This window comes from Schistocerca serialis, chromosome 1, assembly GCF_023864345.2.
Source record: "Schistocerca serialis cubense isolate TAMUIC-IGC-003099 chromosome 1, iqSchSeri2.2, whole genome shotgun sequence".
NCBI lineage: Eukaryota > Metazoa > Arthropoda > Insecta > Orthoptera > Acrididae > Schistocerca > Schistocerca serialis.
The window spans coordinates 395,966,628-395,992,936 of NC_064638.1; the positions used below are offsets into that span (position 1 = coordinate 395,966,628).

At 39.6% G+C, this 26,309-nt stretch overlaps 2 protein-coding genes across 4 annotated transcripts in view; one reads left to right on the plus strand and one right to left on the minus strand.

The window, feature by feature from the left end:
* Positions 1-5,460, minus strand: part of LOC126471487 (JNK1/MAPK8-associated membrane protein-like) — a 118,112-nt gene extending 112,652 nt beyond the window's left edge. Inside the window, exons 1-2 of one of the 2 annotated variants that reach the window (XM_050099706.1) lie at positions 5,231-5,389; positions 4,986-5,105 (exon numbers count right to left, since the gene is read on the minus strand). In XM_050099706.1, the coding sequence (XP_049955663.1) occupies positions 4,986-5,013 (28 nt within the window). In that variant the 5' untranslated portion in view covers positions 5,014-5,105; positions 5,231-5,389. Of the gene's footprint in view, positions 1-4,985; positions 5,106-5,230 lie in introns of both variants that reach the window. The other variant, XM_050099698.1, reaches the window with a different exon arrangement.
* A 342-nt stretch (positions 5,461-5,802) lies between these two features.
* Positions 5,803-26,309, plus strand: part of LOC126471500 (serine/threonine-protein phosphatase 2A 56 kDa regulatory subunit epsilon isoform) — a 296,643-nt gene continuing 276,136 nt past the window's right edge. The window contains exon 1 of one of the 2 annotated variants that reach the window (XM_050099725.1): positions 5,803-6,699. In XM_050099725.1, coding sequence (XP_049955682.1) covers positions 6,561-6,699 — 139 coding nt within the window. In that variant the 5' untranslated portion in view covers positions 5,803-6,560. The remainder of the gene's footprint in view (positions 6,700-26,309) is intronic. The other variant, XM_050099718.1, reaches the window with a different exon arrangement.

The following is a 26,309-nucleotide window of genomic DNA, read 5'->3' on the forward strand; positions in this document are numbered from 1 at the left end:
ATCAGCAAATCTCTAATAAAGCCTACCTTCTTTAGCAGTCTAGTGTTAAACTGACTCCACTGCAATGTATCATATTTCTGACTACAATACAATTTTTTCTAGTGTCCTATTAAGTTTTCATCAAAAGATCCCAACTCACTGGCACGAAACATCTTACTGGATTCAAAAGTTAGTCCTAAAACACAAATATCACACAGAAGAAAGGTATTTAAATTTTTATAAACCTCCTTTCACATTTTCACACCATTTGTATGCCACAAATGGTGAAGAATCTTAACTCATTGCTACCGTTCAACAGATCCCCCTCCCCTTCCTTTCTGGAATATTGTTTTAAAATTAAAAAGAAGGGAAATTTTATGGATGTAGTGCCAGGTGTTCCAATTAATATTTAAAGTTTACATGGTCAGAGATTCTTTAAGATGACAGAACACACCAACTATATAACTCTTCTTACAATCAAATGAGTTTGGCATTTCCTCCTTTTTCTGAAGTTTTCATAAATTACATCACAAAAGAAGTTAGTAAAATGAGGCATCACAATAAGGAATCATAGATAAATGGTTAGTACATAAGGCATTATGACAGATCAAATTTGTTTTGAGTAATACATTACTGTATAAATCCCAATGGCAAGGACTGAAACATAAAGGAAGAGAGGAAGGAAAGAAAATCAGGATTTTGTGTCTCGTCAAAATTGAGCTCACTGGAGACAGAGCAAAAGCTCGGAATATTTCTAGAATGGTGAAGGAGATCAGCTGTGTCCTTTCAAAGGAACCATCCCAGTGTTTGACATGAGCAATTTAGGGAAATCATGGAGAACCTAAATCTGGATGGCCGGAGGCAGATTTGAACTACCGAACTGTTGAATGTAACAAGTCCAGCATGCTAACCATTGCACTACCTCACTTGGTGACTGAAACATAAACTGATCAATCATAATTCTATCTTGGCTTAACTATAAGGTACATTACGGATATGTGATGAAATACTTTAAACATCTCAGTTCTTGTGCTGGAGTGTAGTAGAGTAGCATTCCTGTGACTAAAATGAATGCTCCACAAAGAGAGACAATTAAAAATAATCTCAGGACAGTGTCCTCTGCAGTTAAAAGAACCCTACACACTATTAACGATGATCAAGGACAGATCTGACCACCTTGTACATCAACACACTACTCTCATATGCAAGAAATGACTTAAATCCTGATCAGCACTATGACTCAAATGATGAGGGATCAGAGAACTTTGACTAAAAAGTGGAATGAAAACGCTGTGCTAATTCAGATCTGAAAATCATAGCCTTGTGACTCATGCAATTGGTAAGACAGTGAACAGAAAATTTACTGAAGAGCAAAATGTGTTGGTTTATAGACTCCTGGCATCCCCCTTTCACACCTGATTTTTTTTCTGGAGGAAGGAAAATGTTTATTTATGTAGTAATGCTATCAGGTGGTGTAAGATTTATACAAACATGTGTATCCATTTTCAAAATATATTTTGTACACTTGGTGTCATTTTATGAACTAAAATAGCTAATTACAAAATATTCTGTATTGTAATAAATGGTAAAATGATCATTCAATAATGACCATGCAAAATAACAACAATATTCAACTATACAGAGGAAACAACCACATACACGTATTCTGGTGGTCATGAGCTTCTGCGCACTGCTACATTGACTTGCTGATATTTTCATAGTGATACTCAATAATTGGCAGCACTTTTGCTTGATGAAAATGTTGAACACTGCACAAATGTGTACCATAGGTTTCCATTGGGAGAAAATACTTCTGTTGCAGCTAAGACACAGTAAAAGTTAATCCACACAATGGTAGCCAGGAGGGCTGAAAAGATTAATCAATTTAGGAAAATCATGATAAATCTAAAGATGAATGGATGGAACAGCTTTGGAACCTACTCCACCTCATTGTAAGTCCAATAACAACCATTCAGCAACCAACCATACTTTGTAGCAGCCCAGGGAAGAGCTAATAATATTTGTACAATCTAGATGCTGTCTCCAATGCCTGTATAATATTACTACATTAAAGTTGATAAATGTACTTCAAGTTCACAATTTTTCTTCTACGGTGAGAAAAATCTCCTTGACTCGTGTGGACAATGATTTTACGATTTACATCTGATATCATCAGAAGAATGTATCATTTCTGCATGGCATGAAATAGTGCTATTTTACTATGGACGGATTTACAACTCGTGATTACTTAGGTTCGTTTGTCAACTGTTCACTATCTAAATAGCAGAATTTGTTTTTTTAACAATGGAAAATCAAGGACAGAACAATAACAATATTATGAAAAGGGTATTTGCTGCTCGCCATATAGTGGAGATGCCAAGTCACAGATAGGCACGACAAAAAGACTGTCAAACAAAGCTTTTAGCGAAACAGGGTTGGGTTGTTTTGGGGCAAGAGACCAGACAGCGAGGTCATCGGTCTCATCGGATTAGGGAAGGACGGGGATGGAAGTCGGCCGTGCCCTTTCAAAGGAACCATCTCAGCATGTGCCCGGAGTGATTTAGGGAAATCACGGAAAACCTAAATCAGGATGGCCGGACGCGGGATTGAACTGTCACCCTCCTGAGTGTGAGTCCAGTGTGCTAGCCACTGTGCCACCTCGCTCGGTTTTTAGTGAAACAGGCCTTCAGCAGAATTAGACAACATAGATCCATGCAAATGCAACTCACATGGACATGACAACAGTCTTGGGCTGCCAAGGTCTGCTTGGCTGAAAGCTTTGTTTGACAGTCTTTTTGTTGTGCCTATCTCCGACTTAGCAAAGGCCTATCTGCTATATGCTGAGTAGTAACTATACTTTTTTATAATATTCTCAGAATTTGTTTTTTTGACAGGTATTTCAGGTGATTAATGCATTACTTTTGTATCTACATCTATACTCTGCAAACACTGTGAGGTCCATGGCAGAGGGTGTGTCCCAGAACACCAGTTATTAGGATTTCTTCATGTTCATTAATGTAGGGAGCACAGGAAGAATGATTGTTTGAATGCCTCTGTGTATGCAGTAATTATTCTAATCTTATTCTCACAATCCCTATGCAAGTGATATGTCGGGGGTTGTAGTATATTCCTAGAGTAATCATTTAATGCTGGTTCTTGAAACTTTGTTAATAGACTTTCTTGGGATAGTTTGTCTACCTTCAAGAGTCTTCCAGTTCAGATCCTTCAGTATCTCTGTGGCACTGCCCTGAGGATTAAACAATTATGCGACCATCTGTGCCGCCCTTCTCTGTATATGTTCAACATCCCCGATAGTTCTATCTGGTATGGATCCGACACACTTGAGCAATATCCAAAAACTGGTAGTACGAGTGATTTGTAAGCAATCTCTTTTGCAGAGTGATTGCACTTCCCCAGTATTCTGCCAACAAACTGAAGTCTGCTACCCGCTTTACACAAGATTGAGCCTATGTGATCCTTCCATTTCATATCCCTACAAAGTGTTACATGCAGGTACGAGTTTTTGATTTGTGTATCTTTTTTGTGACAGTAGGCGTATAATTCTGCAGTACTGTTCATAAGATTGGAACTAGTTATTTTGAGCATAAAACTTCGCCATTACTCATTCTGACCCCACAGGTGCAAACACTGAAAAATATTTAAAAAGTAAATGTTTCTACAGCAGGTATGATTTTATAACAGAGTAAGAAAAGTAGGAGGTATTACATTTGTTTTGTTTTTCTGATTTTTCTACATTATGTTCTGTGGGTGTGCTTACATTCTCTTTTAATGGAGGTCCATGTTCTTTTATATTTGTCCTTACTTATAAACTACGTATCAAAAGATCTAGATGTATATAGAAGTATGTGCTCTTTGAAGTACGTCCTTATCTATAAACTACAGAAACAAACATGAAAAATACTGAAAAAGAAAGATTTTAAACCACTATGGGAAATTTTAAGAAACAGGAAGAAATCTAACATGTAATTATCTTTTTATGTTGTAATGTGCTTCTGGGAGTATTTGTCTGCTTCCTTTTAATGTATCTTGTTTTAAGGTATACTTAGGTACGCATAGACTTACTTATGACAATCACCAATGTTTCAATCAATGTAGCAATAAAGATTCTACTCTATTCCAATAAATAAAATGTAAGCAGAATAAAAATATCTTGTGTGGCCCACGAGGCACATGTGGCACCTGCCATTGCTACTGCATTTTCTAACTAAGTTATTATCCATATTTCAGATGAACTTCATCAGAAATGTATCTTAGTTGTCGTTATTCGTACAGCAAAATTAAATAAATCACTTACTCCATCTCTTTGAAAGTTATGCTTTTAACTGCCTCTACAATGCATTATTAATAACATAATATGTGGGGTGATTATTTTGGAATAATAATTAAAACTGAATACTGTCAATTAAATATGGACATTATTATTATCAGATGAGAAATCAACTTTTAAGTTTGCTAAATATATATTTCTTTACGTTGTTGATTCTGTATAATTTTATGTTTCCAGCAACTACTGTCGCTTCACTGCAAACTGAAAGGTGAATAATACCAGCGCATTTGAAAGTAAAAGAATTATGTTAGGCACTTACAGCGCACAGTACAATTCGCAGTATGAAATTGGACATTTATCTTTAGCTAGGCCGATTTCTGTTTTACTAAGTCGGTAATAATATAAACATATATTTTAATTTCCGTACATGCACTCCTCCTCCTTTCAAATAACTATGGAAGTGGTTCTACATGAATCACTTTTTAGCTATGTTACACTTGGAAATGATAGCCCACGTTTGAAAATGGCGAGCGCAACTGTATGTCAAATTATAATTAATCTTATGTCAGTAATCATATGATCAGTTCCAGTAATCTGGTTGAATATTACAGACCCGCAAATTTTGTTAAGTTATCTTTCACTTCGTATCTTCGTTACGATGCACACTATTCTGGTGTACGTGACAACACAGGAAAATGACTTGCAATTGGCAACTTACAACAAAATAATAACGCGTCATACAACATAAAGTGCGAAATGGATCATACGACGGATGCCTGTCATATATAGGACGATTGACGAGCCATAGTGTACATAAGATCAGTTGCAATGCTGGCATCTAAAAGAAAAGCAATTCATTTCAGTAAGGATATAGTTACACATTGTACTCATATTTTTTACTAGAATCCCCTTCCTTACTAGTCCAAAAAAATCAAATAAATCCGAACTAAATATTTTATTTACCTAATTCATCAGAGCAAACGATATATCCTACTGACAAGTATAAAACAATGGAAACTCCCAAGATGTTCATTCTTGTGTACAAACTGAATAATATTACAATGAACTCCTTCTCAATTTCAGCAATTATCAGGCCATATTTTACGTTTTTTCAACATATTTCACAACTAACCGCTACACCTTTCACATCTCTGTAAAACACCAACGCAAGATCATAAACAAAGCAAAGTACACAATGTGGACTACAGTCAGTTTCGTTTAGAAATTGAAAACGCTGAAACTAAACTTTTAAGTTACGGAAATTCGTTTTCTTGCTATTAAAAAAAAGTCTGCAGCCCGTACACCTACGATTTAGGCCCGCGGCTGACGATTATGTAATACTTTTATTTATTATTTTAACTGTAAAATGCAAAAAATGCTTCATGGAAACAGCTACGAAAATAATGAGGAAAAAATTGGTGAATAGATTTATAAGTTTGGGAATGAAGTAAATAACAATAGCGAGCATTTTCAGTCGATAACCACAGACGACTGCCCAACCCTACTTCGGGGCATGGATTGTTTCCTTCTCGTGAATTACGAGATTTCGAGATTACTATTTTCAGAACAAGGTATCTATCTCGGTTTTATTTCAAGCGTCAATGATCTCTCGGTGAAAAAGTGATATTTTATATATTTTCAGTGTAATCGGATTGGTCTGTTTGGTGCTGTTGTCACGAGGAATGTGTGAAATATACTCTACGTTGAAGCAAAATCTTTGTTGAACATGAAAATGAAGGAGGGAGTTGAAATTCAGCAGATGATGGCGGTGGAGAGCTGTTTGTGCACCTTTCAGTGCATGCGACTGAGGATCGTCTAAGCATAAGGATAGCAACAGAATCGTGCATGTGTTCTTTCAGGCGCTCTAAACAATATCGTAATTCGTAAAACCTGAAAAATCTTTGTATGCAGTTGGCTATAAGTTGTGTCGTCGAATTTTGTAGTGTGCATTGTCATTAAACCGGCGGACGATAAAGCTCAACTTCATCTTTTATATGGAATTTGGCATGCGACTTATGAAGCTTTTCTTAATGTACTGTTCATTGAATGTTACACCAGGCGCAAATAAGGGTTGACCTGGAATAATAAAACGACGCATGCGTAGAAAAGTAAAGTGTTGTGCGTAAAGAATCTTATCGGAAAGAACTGTTTGCATCATAGTTAGTTACTTTTCACAGCTGAACTGAAAAACGATCAAATTTAAATTATGGAACAATTCACTCGTCGCGTACTGTAAATATCTGCTCCCCAAGGCAAGTTGTGAAAGGTTATAGGAAGTGCACGATAAGACAACATGTCTTCGGGTACGTTTGTGGATAGAATAGATCCGTTTGCGAAGCGTTCCTTAAAGAAGAAGACTAAAAAATCGCAGGGCTCATCGAGATATCGGAATTCGGCAGATTTAGAACTACAGCCCCTCCCTCTTCTAAAAGGTAAGTGTACTACTATTCCACCGTATTTGTAATAGGAAAGAATATTGTAGCTCCCTAATTGACATACCTGATGTGTACGAATTAATGATATTAGACTTTTAGTAAAGTACAGCAACACTGCGTCGTTAATGACAGTTCTGTAGGCCTATTGGCGTCTGAGCAGGAACACATCTGTTGTTTTTGGCACAGGCTAGTGTTTTCTGGCAACCGTTGCAATGGAACATGTGCTATATATCAGAGCTATGGCAAAATTGACTCACAAGCTCGTGCCAGATTTCGCTGTAATTACAAGTAGCTGTAAGTTACTACAGTGGTAATTTAAGACAAGAAGCAACTTCTAATTCATCCAAAGATAGAAAAATATTTTGGGAACAGTGAACCTATAGTGCAACAATTTTTTTTTTAACTTCCATCACAGATCTATTAATTCCATGTGAAAACTTGTTGTACACAAGATCAGGAACTTAAGCCAGTACTCACAACTCTTTCATCTTGAGTAAAGCTTCCAGGATAAGCTGCACCATCAAGTTCAATGAATTGTGTGGGGTACACAAGGGAGAAGATAACAAAAATATTTTCCCCATAACATATGTTTCCTGCCATACTAAAAAGAAGAAAATGCACATAAGTTGTAAATGTTACGTAATACATATGTTGAAGTTTTGGGTAAACATAAGAGATTTTAAATACATAGGAAAATACGGAATAGAATATACAATAAAATTGGTAGAAAAGATACCAACTACACAGATGAGAAGCACCAGTTATTTAAAGTAGTACTGTATGAATATTAGTAAAATTGAACCATGAATACACATCCCACATCACTTCTTGTTTTGCAAATAGCATATCTCATAAAAACCTTAATTACATTTTTCGAAATAGTTTAAAACAAAGTACCTATAGGTTTTAGAAATTGGTACTTTGTGGTCACACCTTCTAGTGAAACTCCTCATATAAATGTGTTAGATATCAAAATGGATAACAAACTAAAATGTAATAAACACTGGTGACCAGCTAGTCAAGAACCTTACTTTGAACCTGCTTTGCACTTGTTTTAAACTGAAGTTGAACTTGCCATTGTAATTTATTTATTTTTATCCCTGCTGCCTTAAATGCTACTTTCTTGAGGTAGTGCATGTAGGCTATCACATTACTTACTGTTCTAAACAAAGCACCTTGAAAATTTGTAAGGTTGACAAAATAATTCTTGCAGAGGCGATTCTAGTGTTGTGAAGAGAGAGGACGAAAACACACACGCACATTTACTTTGATGTTTGTTGTTGAATTATATTTCCGGCAAGTAATTATTTTTCTTTGCAAAATACTTCAATGGTTTATATTTTTGGCCAATAAGTCATAAGGAACTGTATTTTGAATAAATGAAACAATATATTTTTAAAAAGTGAACAGCTAATGTTTATTTATGTTTCCACCTACCTGCAAAATTAAATCCCTATAGTTTTCAAATACAAAATAATCTAAACATGATTGTTGCTGAGTGTAAATTCTATTATGAGTCATGGGGAGGGAGTGTTGGGTCTGGGAGCAACCTACCATGTCTCACTCATTCACTGTAAAAAGAACTAGTCTTGATGGTTAATGAGAGAAGCTGTTTCAATAAGTTGAATGGCCTAGGTTGTGCCAACAATGTTTTTTTGACAGAGCCAACCTGTATCTGTATAGTTAGCGGATAGTGTGTTCAGTGAATCTGCATACTCATAAACTGAAGCAGTCATAACACATGCAGTTAGAGGTCACACAAATGATTTATGTCAATGAAGATAGACTTCGCACGCATTATTGAATCCCAAGATTGGTAGCAATTGGGAAGAAATCCAGTGTTCTACACCTCTTGGCAGAAAAGCTACTCCAGTCAGTCATCGCGCTGTAATTCTTCTTAGTGGACAATTAATGGAAAAAGCTTTGAGTAGGAGATTGCTATCTCCCATGTGATTGTGTACCTATTTTATGTTTCAGTGTACATCCCATAGTTAATTATGGATACATTGTACCAAACATTTAAAGCCTCGTGATAAAAATAATTTGCAAATACGATAAAATATGTATTCATTCCTACACAAGAGTGGGAAGATGTGTCGCAAAATTAATGATGGCCTCCCTAAAAGCTTGTGAGCTTAGTTTTAAAAGCTTTACAACCTTATAAAAATGTTCAGATAAGTGAGCTGAAGTAGGTAGGCCAAAGTGTAGAAGTATTCCTGATACTCTACAGTGCGTCTTTGATCACTGTTATATATTTGCAATCAGAAATGTTTTATCTCCTTTGTAGATAGTATAATGGAATTCATCCCTACAAGCTTATTGTTATGTAGATTACTAAGTATTTAAATAGAAAATTTATATTACAAAATTATTTTTTTTTTCTCAAGTAATATAATACATCCTTTCTGTTGTAAATCCTCCTGACAGATTAACTGGTGATAAGGGCTAGGACTCAAAAGGCAGTACATTGCTTTTCATAGGCTGTGCAGTTACAGACTGAGCTATGTACAGCATTAATTCTGAGATTACTTTCCTTTTTTTTTACTTCGCTGGACGATTTGTCAGTTGTTATAACTGAATAGTGAGTTGAAGGCTTTATGGAAGGGCAAGGTGTTTAAGTCCTTCCCATGTTGTGTAGGTGGAAAACATTTCGCAAATTGCAAAATTAACCCCATGTACTTAATCTGATGATGTGTGTGCAAATGTAAAACAGTGGGTGTTACTTTAATAAATGATTGAAATTGAAATGTAGTATGTTAAATTTCACTTCAACTGCATGTCTTTTTGTTGCACCACAGCTGCCAGTTTCAGACCAAAAATTTCACAACATTCTGAAGAAAATACGTGATCAAAATATTGCAGAAATAGCCACCATAATATAAATCTGCTCTTTTTTGCTTGTGTATTATCCTCTATTACCAGTTAGTAGAGGACTTGAATGCCTAAAATACATGATGGTATGAGGATAGATACTTAGTATAAAGCAGAATTAAACCTAATGTATTTACACCAATGGCTACGATTATTGCAAAAATGATTAATTTTGGTTGAAATTTCTTATGTAGTTTGCTGATGGTTACCTGCTATAAGGTGTGCTGGTATTTACTTGTCCAGGAGATGATCCAGTACCACATTAACTTCACTCGTCCCATAGGTTCTATTTATTATGCATTTCTGAATGGATCGGCCTTTACATATTACTGAACTGTTGTAGTGAATATGTTAACAAACACTGAAAAGAATAGGAAATATTCCATGGAAGTCTGTAGAATGCTAAGTTGCATGCAGTCCATATTCTCTTACCTCTGAAACTGATGCAGGGGAGATCTTTGCTTTTTGTTAAAAAGCTACTGTTTGCTTTACATTACAATGCAGTTTTTTCACTTTTATTGATTCTTTTTGTGTATAGCAAGAACATGCATTCCATTTACATTTAGGTCTGTACTGATGCTATAAGCCAGTGTTGTGTAAACCTACTGGATGATGAGTAATTTACGTCATTATTGTTCACTTCCTCTGTGAAATATTTGATAGTAAAACATTTTTTGGCTGTTTGATACTAGTTCCCTGTGCTTCTTCTTATTTGGCTGTTTTGATTTTCTATGCTTTCCCAAAATCACTACAGGCAAATCTTTGGAGTGTTCTGTAAATTGTACAGCTGTCTCCACTGCTCACTAACACCGTGTCCATTTTTGGTTGTGTGCAATCTCATATAATTTTGATGTTTTATATATTGGTAGCATTTTGCAGGCTCATCACCACAACCTTTCTTCAGCATTAAAAATGAACAGTCTTTGCATTTGCATGGCAATTGGAGGTAGTGCTACTACAGTATGCAGAAGGTTGTGAGGCAACACTCCTGTGATTCATTAGAAAATCTGACAAGTTTTTAGGTGCCACTTATTTGCCACTCACTTTAGTGGAATAATTCTGAAGAACATAACACACTATCCATAAACACACCACCAGAGAGAATAACCGACCATAACAACATGCCACCTGTAAACACGCCATACATGCAAACTAAACCAAAAACATCACATAACATAACACAACACATAAACACACCACCGGAGAGCACCCCCCAGTCACATCCAAACGACACCTACAAACACGCCACTCGCACAAACTAAACTCCGCAACATCACACACCACAACAGCCTTACGTCAAAAGTCAAAGCCGATGGGTTGAATCGTATACTTCCGTTGACCCAGAAGTCTCTCAAAGTGTTAAGAAACTGACAAGTGGTACTGCAAATGTGCATGTATTGATTCAGTACAAGGAACATCACAGTATTTAAGGTCATGAGGGAAACACAGAGCATTTAAGTATCAAGAGAATGTAACGACAGGTGCCCTTGAATTTATTGATTTCATTTATTCCCTATGAGGTTTATAAACTAGAAGAATGATAAAGGCTTTTGGAAACACTTGTGTTTTTCGTGCCTTGCTGAAGACCCAGTCAAAGACAAATACAAGTTTAAAAAGTACTACACTGCACTGCGTTAATAAAGGAAATAATTCCCTGAACGAGTCTGTGATCATTGTGAATATTTTGTGAATAAAGCCTTATAGATCACATAATATATTTTTTTATTTAATAAATGACTGTGTTAAGTGGCCCAGACAGTTTTATTTACAAAATTAATAGCAATATTAGTAATAAGATAGGTAGCTACTTACCATAAAGATTGTTCGTTGAGTTGTGGAAAGGCATGCCCCCCCCCCCCCCCCCCCACACACACACGCATTTAACAGTGAATAGTTGTCATGTATGTTTAAATTGCTGTCCCATTGTCTCATCATTTCGTTCTCCTTATTACATCCAGTTTACCCTGTGAGACAGTTTTGTCAAACTATTAGCTTCTGTTTTGTAACACTTCACAGGCTGCCCTTTGTGAATTGCATTAGTATTGTGGCTAGCTTCGACTATGGATATATTTACATGCCTCATTTTTGTCTCGCCAAGCTTAGTACAGAGCTGAATGCACACCTATATAATTATAGGGTATCTTTTTACAAACCACACTCATTTTGTGCACTGAATAACTTTTCTTGTATCTATATAGACTGAAGTGGCGAGTGAAAATTTTACCAAGGCAGGAAATCGATACCAGCTCCTTACTAGGCAGCTGTGTTAAGTCACTAAGCAACCTCGGCACGGTGGTTCACACAACTTTACGTATTACCCTGGCACGCCTCCCTCCTTGATTCTGATTCTCAGTGCCAACCCAGTCTACTTTAAATTCCCCCTTACACACGAATAGAATTGCCGTGGCTCTCTATTTTCTGGAATAGCAACTCATCATCGAACTTAAATGGAGGGTCCAGCCCAAAACCTAGGTGTAGGTACTTACACAAATGAAATGACACGATTTCATCTTCACCTGCTGTTTCAGTCTGTATTCACAAAATCATATCTGTATGAGACCAGCAAAGTGTGACATTGTGTCATATCATTAGAATTAATTTTTCTGTAATGTATGAGCTTCGATCTACTCCTGCCTCACCTTGATATCAAATATTTGTTGTAACAAAAGCTAAGTAATTACACAGTGTGTCTCACTAGATTCCAAAATTGCAATAAATTTCACATCAGTACTCTTCTGTGAAATTGATACATTGGAACTAAGACTACATTGTATTATCTGCAGCCAGTGGCCTTAACCTCGGAATACCAATAATACGATGCACCATTTTTATGTATTATTTTTGTCACTATTTCCATTACTACTACAAGAATTGCCCAGCTGGTTTTTTCTTTTACATAGTCTATGATTTGCAGCCAAATTGGGAGATTGCTGTAGCCATGACTTATGTAACAGTTATCTTTTTGGTGGGGCATTGAATCTCAGTAATGGTAACATGGGATACCTTGCTGTCATGTTGGAAAAATAGTAAAGAGTTTCTGCTTGTTTATCTTTAAGTAACTTACAAATCTTTATGAAAATTACTTTCAAAGACATATTTGCAGACAGTTAAAGCTCTTCCATATCCTCATTACGTAATTGGTAATGAGCAAGACACGTTACATTATCCACTGCATCTTATCTGTGTTTGAACTCTCTTGTGCTCTGCCACCTATGAACAAATGTGTGGACAAAACCTCTATACGTATAACTGAAAGAAAATAACGTCCTCAGGGAGAAAGTAGGCCACCTTAGCCTGAAGTGATCTGTCAGTGTTTAGCAAGTCACATTTTGTGTTTCAAACACAATCAAGTGGAAATAATATTAAATTTAATGTATACTGAATAGTCTCTTGTACTTTTTTGTAGTATGCTGCTTCCTTAAAAGATTACTACAAAATTCAAGAAATAAATGAAGCACGACAAAATTTCGGAGTAAAGGAGACCGCACATTGAGTAGCTGAAGCTCCGAGTTTGTCTTTTGGCCAGTAGATTGCGACACAGTTGAGCTAGCATTGTAATGTAATGGCGCATAACATGGATTTCCAGACACAACTACTCTAGGCCTACATACACAAAAGTTTTTCATGGCAGAGGTGTGATGTATGCATCAAAGCAACTTTGGCAGTTTTTTGTAGCGATAAATTACTCATTGAATGCAAGCTGTATTTGGGAAAGTGTGTAACATTGTGTTCAGGTATTGCATCCTTTCTTTCTTTCCTTCTTTCTTCTTCTTCTTCTTCTTCTTCTTCTTTTTGTGGTAGGGGGGATATGTGCTGTCAAAGTACACTGGACGTCACTTGCCATGGAATGGAGCCTATAATTGGTGCAAAAATTGTTCCTCAGTGGGCATGTTGGTGAAAAAGAATATCTGCAAACTGTACACACACACACACACACACACACACACACACACACACACACACAGCCATTGTGGAGTCCATACAGAAATTTCTGTGCAGGGAGCTGTGTTTTGGTGGCAGGAACTTGCACATATCTAGACAACTTTGCAGCAGTTGGCAAGTCTTGCAAAATTTGGGAATGTGCCTGATACATATATTCCTGCATTAAGGCAACAAGAGTGCAGTTGTGGATCACATAGTGACAATCTATGAAATATGGTGTCACTATCATTAAGATGTTCTGGGAAGGCTGTCCCTTCGGACCTTGTGGTCAGTCCATACTACACTTTCCTGTGGATTATTGTATCTGATGTTCATGTGAAATAAAAATACAAATAAAAAAAATTTAATATTAATGTTGATAACCACCATCGGCATGGCAGCTCAATGTGAGCCGTGGCATTCTGAAGAAAATTCTCTTCTTTTCTGTTTAGTTGCAAACTCCTCTAATTCTGAATTCTAATTATTGTATGTTGTCCATCTTAGCTTCTACCTGCGAACTCTTCTGGTTCCTTCAAGGAGTGTGTTGAATCACTGAATATCTTCTTAATCATTATGTAATTATCTTTCAGTATTACATCATTAACTTTCAGTACATGTCCTGCCCATTCCAGCCTTTTAATCTTAATGTAACTAACAATGGCTGGTTTGTTATGTAGATTGTGTAATTCATAGTTGAATATCCACCTCCAGACACCGTATTCTTTCACTGGCTCGAGAATTTGTGTCAAGGTCTTTCTTTTAAATATAAGAATTTGGTTTTCATTGAATGTAATGTCCATGTTTCAACATTATATGTTAGCACTGGCCTCACTAAGACTTCATACAGGGTAACTGTAGTTTCTAGAATAGCAGTTGAGATTTCAAATGTTTTCTGAGAGGCTTTGGTAGCACTTGTTAGTGAACCATATTCGTTTTCGGATTGACACTGTCCTTGCTTTACTTCTGATCTAAAAAGACTTGTAAAGGATTTCTTTCATTGTTCGTGGCATTTTTGCATGCAATTATATCATTTGCATATCCCAGCTCCTGAACGTATTTGTACAGGGTAGTACTTGTGTTGATACCTGCATCTCTTATAACTGCTTTCAAACAGAAGGCAGGAGAATGAATCTCCTTGTCTTCATAGAAGACTGATTATACTCTGCAAGTGCGATTTCCAGAGACAAACTTGTGGCTTTATGATGCCCCAAACGAAGACTTTGTACTATAGACATTAAAACATTATGGGGAGAGAGAGACCAAAATTTTTCTTAAGCAAAGACATTTGGGTCTTCATATTGTGCGTGTAGTATGCAATGTATTGATGCTGCAGGCAGATAGGCCTGTAGTTTTGTGGCAAATGGAGATTTTTACCTGGGTTAAGTATAGGCACTGCCTTTGTATACTTCTGTGGTGTTAAGGTGGTTTTGTTGTTGTCGTTGTTGAAAGGACATGAATCAGATGCTGTGACAAGATCGCATTTGCTGTAGCACCAGTAGCTACTGAGCTTGTACCTTCACTTATTTGGAAATGATTAGATTGAGGACCCAGTCAATCTCATCATGCGCTGCTAGGAATATCAGAATACACCGTCACATTCTGAATGTCGTTGATGTAAATTGAGGGTTACATATGAATACAGCAGGCACTCCTCACTGAAAATGTGATTCCTCAGGTTGTTCACCCATTGTGGGCTTCAAAATGTATACAGTATCTGCGAGGATGGGTGAAATGACTTTAGTGACAATCTAGTGTTAGGCACAAGTTGGTTGAAGACTCCCAAAAGGCATATAGTGTCTGCATGATAATGGTCATATCCCTGTTGTGGGACGATGTAGAATGTACTAGAGCAGCACTGTCTTTATGTGAGTTCTGCTTTGTCTGTGCAGTGTTGGTGATGGTGACAGTCTTTAGAATAGTGCCAGGACATATTGCAGTGATGAGTGTTTGGTGCTGCCTACCTGTGGAAAGTCATGTTTACCTAATATGTGGTTTGAAGTATAACATCTGCCCCAGTGATGACCAACTTGCACGCACTGAACTTCATGTCCTGCAAAGTTTCTTGAAATGTCTCGATCCTAACATTGAAAGCAATTCTCAGAAGAAAATTTCAGGGATTATTTATTTACACAGCTGGTGAATGTCTTTTATGGAAACTTCCATTCTTGTGAAGATAATCAGCTTCTCACAGTCTTGATAAGCATGGAGTGTGATTTTGTAAGAGTGCTCTGTTTCAGCTCTAACCGAAAAGTTTGCAGTGGCTACCTTTGTCACAAGGTTGCTTGGTTCACTACACTGCCCCTAGAACCACTGCTGGAAATATTGGTTCTTTTTTCTGTGGGCATGGTCTTCACATCAATGCCCATTGAGGTCATTCTGTAAATGTTGCTGCAGGACCAGAAACAGACAACTGGGCAGCAGCTACATAGCTTATCCTCTGCCCAAATCCCCCTGCAATGAAAGCAAATTTTGTCCCCCCCTCCCTCCTCCTCCTCCTCCTCCTCCTCCTCCTCCTCCTCCACCGCTTTAGCACTCCATAATTCGGGGGCCCCCTCTCGTCACTCTACCTCCATCCCTCCCTCCCTCCCCTGGGGCTTACAGTTCTTTTGTGAATATTTGATTGGCAAACATCAGACTGTGGGCACTTGCAGTACTACCTCTTCCCCCCCCCCCCCCCCCCCCTCCCGTAAAGTGGGTCAGGCACTCTTACTGTACTCTCCCCAGGGCCTCTCATCTCTTCTGAGGGTATGTGTTTGGCAAGTATTAGGGTTCCAAGCCATTGCAGTTCTCCTTTCTTTCCCATGCTGCAGTCATGGACTCTGAATCCATTTTCTTTCTGACTCCTTCTGTAGGACTGTGGAAGGAAAGTAAATTCAATTTTTATTGCTGATAAACTGTACCCCCAGTACATAGTTTGTACCTAAACTGATGGTGACTACTCTTAGAGTTTGAAACCTCTTTATTGAACATATTGAAAAAGAATTCAGGGAAGTATCATCCATAAGCAAAATGGACAAGAGCCTCATAATGATTCAGGATGTTCACTGAGTCTGAAAGGAGCAAAAGGATATTAGAGCAAGCATTTTGGATTTTGAAGGAACTGTATTACGTGGAAGGGTCAGAGTAATGGTTTACTGCTGTGATGGCTCAGCTGTACTTTTGACCCGCCACCCTCAGTGCAATGTTTTACATCCAAAATGAATTTTCACTCTGCTGTGCAGTGTGCACTGATTTGATACTTCCTGGCATATTAAAACTGTGTTCCAGATCAGCACTCAAAACTGGGACCTTTACTTTTTGTGGGCAAATTTTCTATCCAAGGATGCCTCACCACCTGCCCTTACAGTGTTACTTCCACCAGTACCCTGCCTACTGCCCAGACATCATAAAAGTTCTAAGGTCTTCTGCATGGCTTGTGGGACTAGCTCTCCTGAAGAAAGGATATTGTGGAGAAATCTCTTAGCCACAGCCTGGGGGATTGTTTCCAGGATGAATTTTCACTCAGCAGAGGAATGTGCGCTGCTTTTCTGTGTTTTACATGTTTGTGATTTGGGCATCTTGGCATGCTGCACCAGTATTTCCATATGTGAAGACTGTGGATGGCCCCAGCTTGGCAGCTCTCCAAGATGAGGAGAAGAAAGAGCACAAGAAAGAACGAAAGATGCAGGCGGACATGGTGGACTCAGCTGCGCCAAGGAGCCCACTGGGCTTCCACACATGTTGCCATGGTTTTAAAGTACACTGTAGAAGTTTTGCTGGGAAGCCCTTAAACATCCTCCATACAATCCAGATCTCTTCCCATGCAATTTCCATGTTTTTGGAGTCTTGAAGAAAGACATTCGTGGCCATCAATTTGCTGCTTCAAACAAAGAGGTGTACTCCTGGCTACAATCATGATTCCTTAGGCAACCACAAACATTTTTCCATGAAGGCATCTTGTCTCACAGTGCGGTATATGTATTAGCAGTTATGCCAATTACTTTTGAAATAATGAACAGTTTACTTACTTTTTTCCATCTCTCTCTTGTTTTCATTTGACTGCCCCATATATATTCAAGGGATGTGTCAGGAAAAGGAGTAGTATTAGAATTTGACTTTCATAAGTTGTTACTGAATTATAACTTCCCTCAAGGGAAGACAGTAGCTTTTAGCAATTGCCCTGCACTTCTTCTTCTTTTTTTTTTTCCTGTAAGTTCAAGGTTGTGGTGAAAGTTTATAGTCTGATGTATATTTTTAGGTATTTATGGAACCAGTCTCTGTTTCCACAGAAACCTGATATGGAAGGACGATTAGGATGTAATGTCATGATGACAGTATCATCATGGAGAGAGGGGGAGGGGGGAAGCAAAGGAAAGGGGAGAGAGAGAGAGAGAGAGAGAGAGAGAGAGAGCGCACAGAAGCTCTGATTTCAGGGTTGCCACAAGTTCTGGAAATGGAATTTCAAACATATCAGGGAAATTTGAAAAAGGGGGAAAATACCACTGGCAAAATTTTGTTTTTGTCTCAGTAGATGAAATTGTTTGTTTACTGAGATGTCAAGCGCCATCGCTGCCAGCTTGCAGCTGTGTAAATGCGCAACTTCCCTACTCCCTCATTCTTACCGCTTCTTCCCTTTCTACCACTCCCCTCAGCTTGCATTCAGTGCTGCCGCTACTTGTTGCCGCTAACCTAGCAGCTGCTGATGAGAGGCAGGGAGCCGTGAGGAGGAGTTTGTTTGGATCTAATTCGCAGAGACCATTGATGCAGCGGCTGGAGACAGTGGTCTTGTGTGTATTAGTTGTGTGTGTGTGTGTGTGTGTGTGTGTGTGTGTGTGTGTGTGTGTGCGCGCGCGCACACTCTCTCGTTTTCATATAAAGGCTATGGCCAAAAATTTAGTGTTGAGGGTGTGATTGTCTGTTCTATGTGCCAGTCTGCGGCTCGGTGATCATTTTTACAGTGAGTTGCTACCTATCCCCATTAGTATTGGTTTTCAGAGTATTCGCGCGAGTTATCTGTTGCATGGATTGATCACCGCAGTCTCATTTCATCAACATGGTGTCTGTGACATGTGAGTAGCTGGCCACACAAGTGGACTTACTGCAGACTTTCTGTGGGGTATTTCTAATGGATCGGGCCTTCCGATACGAAGTCCATTATTTTCCTCTAACCTGCAGGTCCTGCCTTTCAGATCTAGTCTCACCAATCTGCCTGCAAGCCAGCTTTGTTTGTGTGTGGCATAATGTGCCATATTCTTGTGGTGTTCCTCGGCAGGCCGGAGGACACAGGTTGTGGATTTCAGGAATTGCGACTGTCTCACCGCAAGTACATTGTACGGGGTGCTGTGTTATAGATATTTTATTTGTTCTAGTACATTTTGGCACTTCGAAAGTAGTTTATATATTAGAATGTGTGGACAATAGGAAGAAGAAACTTGTGGCAATTGCTGGCAGTTTGTAGGCTGTGTACTCACATATTTCTTGAAAGAAAAGCCACACAATATATGTAAAGTAATGGGCACAACACAGTGGGTAATAACCAACAATAACGAACGTAGTAGAACCAACATTTTATTGGTGGTCACCTATAGTATCGCTTTACACCGCTCTTCCCTGCATTATACACTTCTTTCAACAGGCCTATTTTATTCTGAGGTCGTTTCTGAAATCAGTGAAGGTAATTTAACTCTTTCTTGCAACGCCAATGAAATACATATTTTTGTTGCCAAATGTGTTTTATTTTATTGAAGTAAAAAACATCAGCGGTCTTTCTGAAACACACACATCATTTGGCTTGTTTTCTCCATCTAAAAACAGATCATTACTAAAGATGTTGATGTTAGTACTTAAGATTTTTGCTCACATATTTAGAAATATGGAAGTCCTTACATTTTTTGTCAACTTGCATCTTTACTTACCCTTGATATCTCAAAATTTGTCTGGGAAAAATGCTAAAACTTGTCTCAAAATTGGGGAAAAATCATGGAATTTCACTTGGGAAACTTGTGGCAACCCTGGATGGGTTGAAGAAAATTAGCTGTGTTCTTATGTTCTTAAGGACCACTGCTGCATGATGCATATTCACATTATATCATCTAAATGTGGATAACGAAACTGGGACATGAAACCCCTCTACTGATCCCAAGTCGATTTACATAACAACTCTCATCTCTCTTTTTGTTCACAGAGCAAGTGCTTTGTTGAGCTCAAAGGAAAAAGTAGACTCAAGTTATGGAAGTTGGTGGGCTGATCTACTGTTTAGTGTTTTCACGAAAAATATGTGCCTGAAAGAATAGACTACTCCATCTGTGCTTATATTTTGTCATGTCGTAACTGGAATGAAGTTCAAATTTGAAAACAGGGTTATCAGTGAAATATAACAGTTAGAGCTGAAAGTATGTTTATTACTGACACCCACGTACTGACCTTGTAGATGAAAAGTGCAGTTATTTATACTACCATCGAATATTCCAGATACACAAACGTAAGCTATTTCAAGAACCTTTCACAAATGATAATGGAATAACAAATAATTGCCAGTGTGGTTTGAATAAGCGACGTGTAGCACACCAACCGGTGGTGTTAACCAGTATACCATACTGCAGGCACCAGAGCTTGCAGTGTTGCTGTTCCTCCTGTAGAAACAGTGACCGCTGTTTAAGAAGTCCTCATTGTCCTCTGTATTCTGGCACTGGCCAATCCTAACATTCTGGTTATGTTGTTACATCTTTCTTCCTCCCCCAAAGAGAGCTCACCACTCCTTGGTGAGCTCATGCTTGGCTACCATGGGACCCCAGCCTTTGTAGAACCTTTTTGCTTCCGTGCTGCATGTCTATCCTCCTGCTGTTCTCTTCCCCCTCCCTGGGAGAACATTTTGGGGATACTTTTGGGAATGTGTTCTTAATTTTCAATAACTGACATCAGAACAATGCTTTTTCTTTCTATCTTTATTCTCTATCTCCTATGCTTCCACTACTGTGGAGTTTGAGGTTTCTCTTTGTTTCTTCTTTTTCCCTGTGTACTCCTGAATGCTGGCCTATGTGTCTGACACACAAATGGTGACTGGGTAACTTGTAATTCCCAGCCAAGTAGGGTTCACACGTACCCCCCTCGTACGGGCCAGGACCAGAGGGGGTGATTGCCTGAGCTGTTTCCTTCCCAAATTGCCAATTGGTCCCTCTGTTAGGAGTTTCGAAGGTGTGATCGGGGAGGTGCGAACAATCACCTAAGGCTGATGAGCTCCACTCTGACGGGGGCCCCCAGTTGGAAGGAGTGCGCCGTCAGATACATTGGCAATTGTGGGGTTTTCTTGCAGTGAGCCTATCACCAACTTAGTCTACATGTACTAAACACAAACGAATAAGGCTAAAAATTCCAAGACTCACTCAGCTGCACCTCAGTTCCTTGTGGTATTGCATGCTGGAGGAGGTCAGTCAGTCCTTTGTTACAGTTAATCCATCCATTATTTGGAAAGGTGTTGATACAATTGCAGACCTTGTGAAATCCTGCTCTCATTTATGTAATGGGGCTTTGCTTCTGGAGAACAGTTGTGATTTTCAAGCCCATCAACTGCTTATAGCATGCTCCTCACAGTCTATCGTATTCGTGTCGAATGCTGAATTCTTAGAATGCTGTTATTTACACATGGTGCTTGATGGTTAGACTGAGGGAGAAATCCAAATTTGCCTCTGATCAGGGCGTCACTGCAGTCCATGGGGTGATGAAAAAGGTTGATGCATCCTTTGTGCCTACATGCGCTCTTTTCCTCATATTGAATGGAGGATTGCTTCCATCAAAGATCAAAGCCACTTATGAAGTCATCACAGTCTGACTGTACATTCCAAAATAGATGTGCTGTTACCAATGTCAACGTTACAAGCACAAACTAATGTCCTGCCAAAACCCAGCCAAATGTGTTACTCGTGGTAGTGATGGTCACTAGGGCATTGCCCATCTGGTTCTCCCTGCTGTTTCAACTGCTGTGGCGGCCATGCAGCCTCATCCCAAGAATGTCCTGTGTATCTTGATGAGCGGGCTGTGCAGGAGATCCAGATGTATGAAAAAGTGCCTTACCACGCCACTCGCAAGTTATTGGCTAGTCGGAAGCCCTGTTTTTCTCCATCTGGCACTTACAGTTCTGTTCTCACTATACCTTGCTCCATGAAGGACGTGTCCACACAGACTTGGGACCTCAAATTTTAGCACTGTGGTTGTAAAATCCCTCAGTGTCATGGTAGAATCCCCATCTCCTTCTCCAGCTGTGCAAGCCAAGCCACCAAACTTTCATCTCTGGCAACGAAATCGCCTGCTACACAACCAGTAGACAGGAAAGGACAGAAGGAATACTCCCGCAAATACTTTCTACATCCCTCCAGTCAACAAACCCTGAGTTTTCATCTTCCAACCAAAAAGGCTCAAAGAAACCCGGCAAACAGTCTTTTCCTTAGCCAACTCGGAGGTCATCTTCCACAGTGTAGCCGTGTGACACCTCCATCCGGCCAACCTCTGTTTCTCCGGTTCACACTGCCAACTGTTTCTCGACCCTGGAATCTGCTGACCGACCCAGTGATAATGCCAATACCTCTGTAGATTTCATGGAGTAGGATCCTCCAGCCTCTGTGCCCTGGAGCAGTGAGTCTTTGAAGGCTGGCACTTCGTAGCTGCTGACGTGGCAGCCCTTCGTTTTTGCATTCCTCCACTTTCCTCGTCATTACGTTCGCAGTGTTATTGGAATTGCAGTATCCGCTTGCTTTCTGTCTCCAAGAAACGAACTTATGTCCTTGTGACCACTTTGATCTCTCGCATTTCTTTCCGGACTGCTTTGATATCCAGTGACACAGTCTTTTCAATTGTGTCCCTGATCTGTCAGTGCCCTTCTGAGCCTCTGTGTACTGTACACAGTCCATCCCTTAGCACAGTGGGTTCAAGAAAGCTTCCACTTGCTCACTCTTGAGGGAGCCATTGTGGTGTATATGTGGGTCCCTGGTCACATCGGTCTGACAGGAAACGAGTCTGCTCCCAAGGCAGCAGTCCTATCTTGGCCCGCTAGTTCTTCCATTCCTTCTGATCTCTGTGTTGCCGTCTGTCAGTATGTGGTGTCAGTTTGGCATCACCACTGGTCTTCCCTTCATGGGAACAAGCTCCATTGCGCATTGGGTACTGTCTTCTTAGCCATCGCCATTTGTCACATGTTGATCCCCCCCCATTTTGTGCTCGTTGTCATCAACCTTTTCCTGACTGATTGCCCATTTTTTAACCACTTACATTCTTCTGTTTTTTTGTCATCTGAGTTATTGGTTGTTTTAGCGAACAATGCGCGTTTTTCTTTTTACTTGTTGTAACAATATGGTGAAGGACATATCTTTAGTCGAGATCGTCCATTGTCTCTACATTGTATTTTGTGGACCTTTCTTGAAGAGGAAGTTCTTGTTCTTAGCTGTCTTTCCTTCCGTCAGTTAGGCTTCACGTGTAGTCACTTTTAACTCCTTTTTCGTCTTATTGTTCTAAGGTTCTGATTTAGATGCTTTCTGACTTAGGCGTCCTTTTCATTATGAGCACCAAAGATAACGCTGCTGTCGAAGCTTTGTGATTATAGAGAAGACCTTTGGTTTCCTTGAATCGCATTGTTAATCTGTGCCTCTGGACTGTAAAGGGCTTCAGACAGAGGATGTGGACAACATATCTGCGCTTTTATGTTGACGTAGGCTCGTAATTGTCTACTGCCTAGTTGTTGTCCGACAAGCGATGGAGCATAATATAAAGCATGGAGGAGGGCTTTAGTAACTTTTCCAATACTTCCACTTCAAGCACTGGCATAAAAAATCCTTATCAGTTGTCTCGAGCTGTCTCCCGCTGGCTGATGCTTGGTGTTATAGTGCTCTTGGTCTCTCCTGGGTTTATGGACCATTTACGAGCCAGCTGTCTTGCTTCTTTGTTCCAGTGATTAAGTGTCTCAAATGGGCGACCTGAGTATCATCCGGTTGTAACAGGAACGGTGTATCCATTGTGGTTTTGGCCTCATGACAATGGAGCAGAAAGAACTGTGTGAAGCCTGTATTGTGTTGGTTTGTTGTGTTATAGACAAATGTCGTGATGGGCAGTATTATATCCCAGTCTCTGTGTTCTATGTCAGTGTACACAGAGAGCATATCTGACAACGTCTTATTAAAGCATTCTGTGAAGCCATTTGTTTGTGGATAGTGGACAGCTATTGTCCTGTGCTCGATGTCATGACATGTAATTCTCACTTATACTAGTCTCAACTAAACCACTTTCCCGCCGTTGGAGATCCCACGGGGTGCTCCGTGGTTCAAAATAATATCTTCTACAAGGAACTTTGCAATTTCTGGAGCTTTGGTGGTTGGCTTAGCTTTGGTGACAGCGATAGGGGATGATGTAGTAAGTACAGACTATTATCCATAGATTCCCATTTGTTGTTGTCAGATGTCATTTCCAAATCAGTGTATTGACGCTGCTGCAGGGAGGATTGGTACCTAATGCCCCAAGTGTAATTGTGGCATGTGCTTCCTTTGTTGGCATTTCTTAGTGTCTCACACAGTATCTAAAATGGATTGGTAGAGACTTGACCAGTGATACAGGAGTCTGAGTCTGTTTAGAGTCTCCAAGAATCCCAGATGACCAGAAGTTGAAGACTCATGAAAAATACCTCAAGATCGCCTGCCGCAGATGAGATGGGATGGTGAGCAACAATTTCTGCCCCATCGGATCTTAGTTCCTCTTATACAATGTTAATTTTGTTAATTAGAATCCTCATATGGTCAACTCCTCATTCAAGTCTTCTATAGTTTTCAGCAGCAGCATCATTCAGTTCACCTGAACACTGGGATGTCTTCCACACCGTTGTGTTCAGTGAAAAGATTTCTTGAAAGTCACTCAATGCCCTTGTGTTTGTCTGTTTCTGTATGCCATTGTGATGACATATTGCTGAAGCCTCAGTGCTCATCTTACCAGCTTACCCAACATATCCTTCAGGTCGGTCAGCCAGCATAGAGAATGATGATCCGTCATAATGGTGAATGATTTGTCAAATAATTAGGGCTGGAACTAGTTGATGGCCCAAACAAACGTAGTCTCTCTTTGTTGTAGAGTTGTTCATCTCATTTTTGGAGAGTACTCTAGAAGCATGTAACTGTCATTTTCAGTACCTTCCAGAATTTTTAGTAGAATTAACCGTATCCCAAAACTCGTAGTGTTTACACGAAGCTCTGTCTCAGAATTGTCGTACAATGTTACAATTGGAGATGATGATGTTGCCTCCTTAAGGACAAGTAGAGATCTTTCTTGCAGCCGTTCTAGGAAACTTTGGCATCTTTATACAATAGATTTTGTAAGGGACATGCTTTGGTACAAAAGTCCTTTACAAAAATGGTGCAAATGGTTCTGAGCACTGTGGGACTTAACATCTGAGGTCATCAGTCCCCTAGAACTTAGAACTACTTCAGCCTAACTAACCTAAGGACATCACACACATCCATGCCCTAGGCAGGATTCGAACCTGCGACCATAGCGGTCGCGCGGTTCCAGACTGAAGCACCTAGAACTGCTCGGCCACACCGGCTGGCAGTCCTTTACAAATCACTGCTAGTAGGAACATATTACGAGAAATCATCTCACATCACAAATGTGCCAAGGAGTCCAAAAATCTGTGATTGCTTGTGTGGTGTCACCGCCAGACACCACACTTGCTAGGTGGTAGCCTTTTAATCGGCCGCAGTCCGGTAGTATATGTAGGACCCGCGTGTCACCACTATCAGTGATTGCAGACCGAGCGCCGCCACACGGCAGGTCTAGAGAGACTTACAAAATACGCTCTCATTTGCCGAAACGATAGTTTAGCATAGCCTTCAGCTACGTCATTTGCTACGACCTAGCAAGGCGCCATATTCAGTTACTATTGATATTGTGAATCATGTACCGTCAAGAGCGATGTTCATCATTAATGGATTAAAGTTAAGTATTCCACCAGCTACGTCCATTTTTCTAAATTCTAATTTCCTTGTCCTGTTCCAGACCTCACGCCAGCCTGCGTGAGCTAAAACGCATGCATTTCGGCCTCCTCTAGTAACACAGTGTTGGCTCTCCTGCAACCACAACAGCTTGTATTTTCTCTGGTTTGGGACAGACTTCCATCACCATCGACTACATGCCCCAAGATTGTAGTTTCTTTGGCAATGAAGAGGCACTTTTTAAGATTCAACTGGAGATCTGCAGTCTGAACACAATGTTCAGGCATCTTAGATGTTCTTCAGATTTCTCTGGAGAGAGATTTTTCATCCAGATAACAAAGACAAGTTGTCTATGATATTTTCGAAGGTGACTTGAGTATTGAATAGTTCAAACAGCATAACTTTGAACTCATAAGTAGTTCTGAAGCCAGTCTTTCCCTGCTGAGACTTGGCAACCTCCATTTGTCCGTAGTGGCACTGCATGTCCATAGTTCAGAAATATATTGCTCCTCAAAAGTAGCCCAGAGTGTCATCAGTGTACAGCAGTGTATAAACATCTATCTTTGTGAATTTGTACAGTAGTCAGCAGTTGAATCAGGTAACCTGTGTCATCTTTTTTCACAAGGATCACAGAAGACACACTTAAGCTTCAATTATGTCGTCGTGTAACAGTTTCTCCACTTACCCCTGGCCTACTGGATTATCTGTCGTTCAGCCAGCAACTCACTATAGAAGCTCTGGCTAATTGGAGGATTATCCCCAGTCTTCAGACGGTATTTTTGTCATGGGTCGCTTAATCTGTCTTTGTCCAATCCGGATTTGAAAGCACGCGAAAATTGACACAGTCCGGCTATTAATTTCTGATGTCATTCC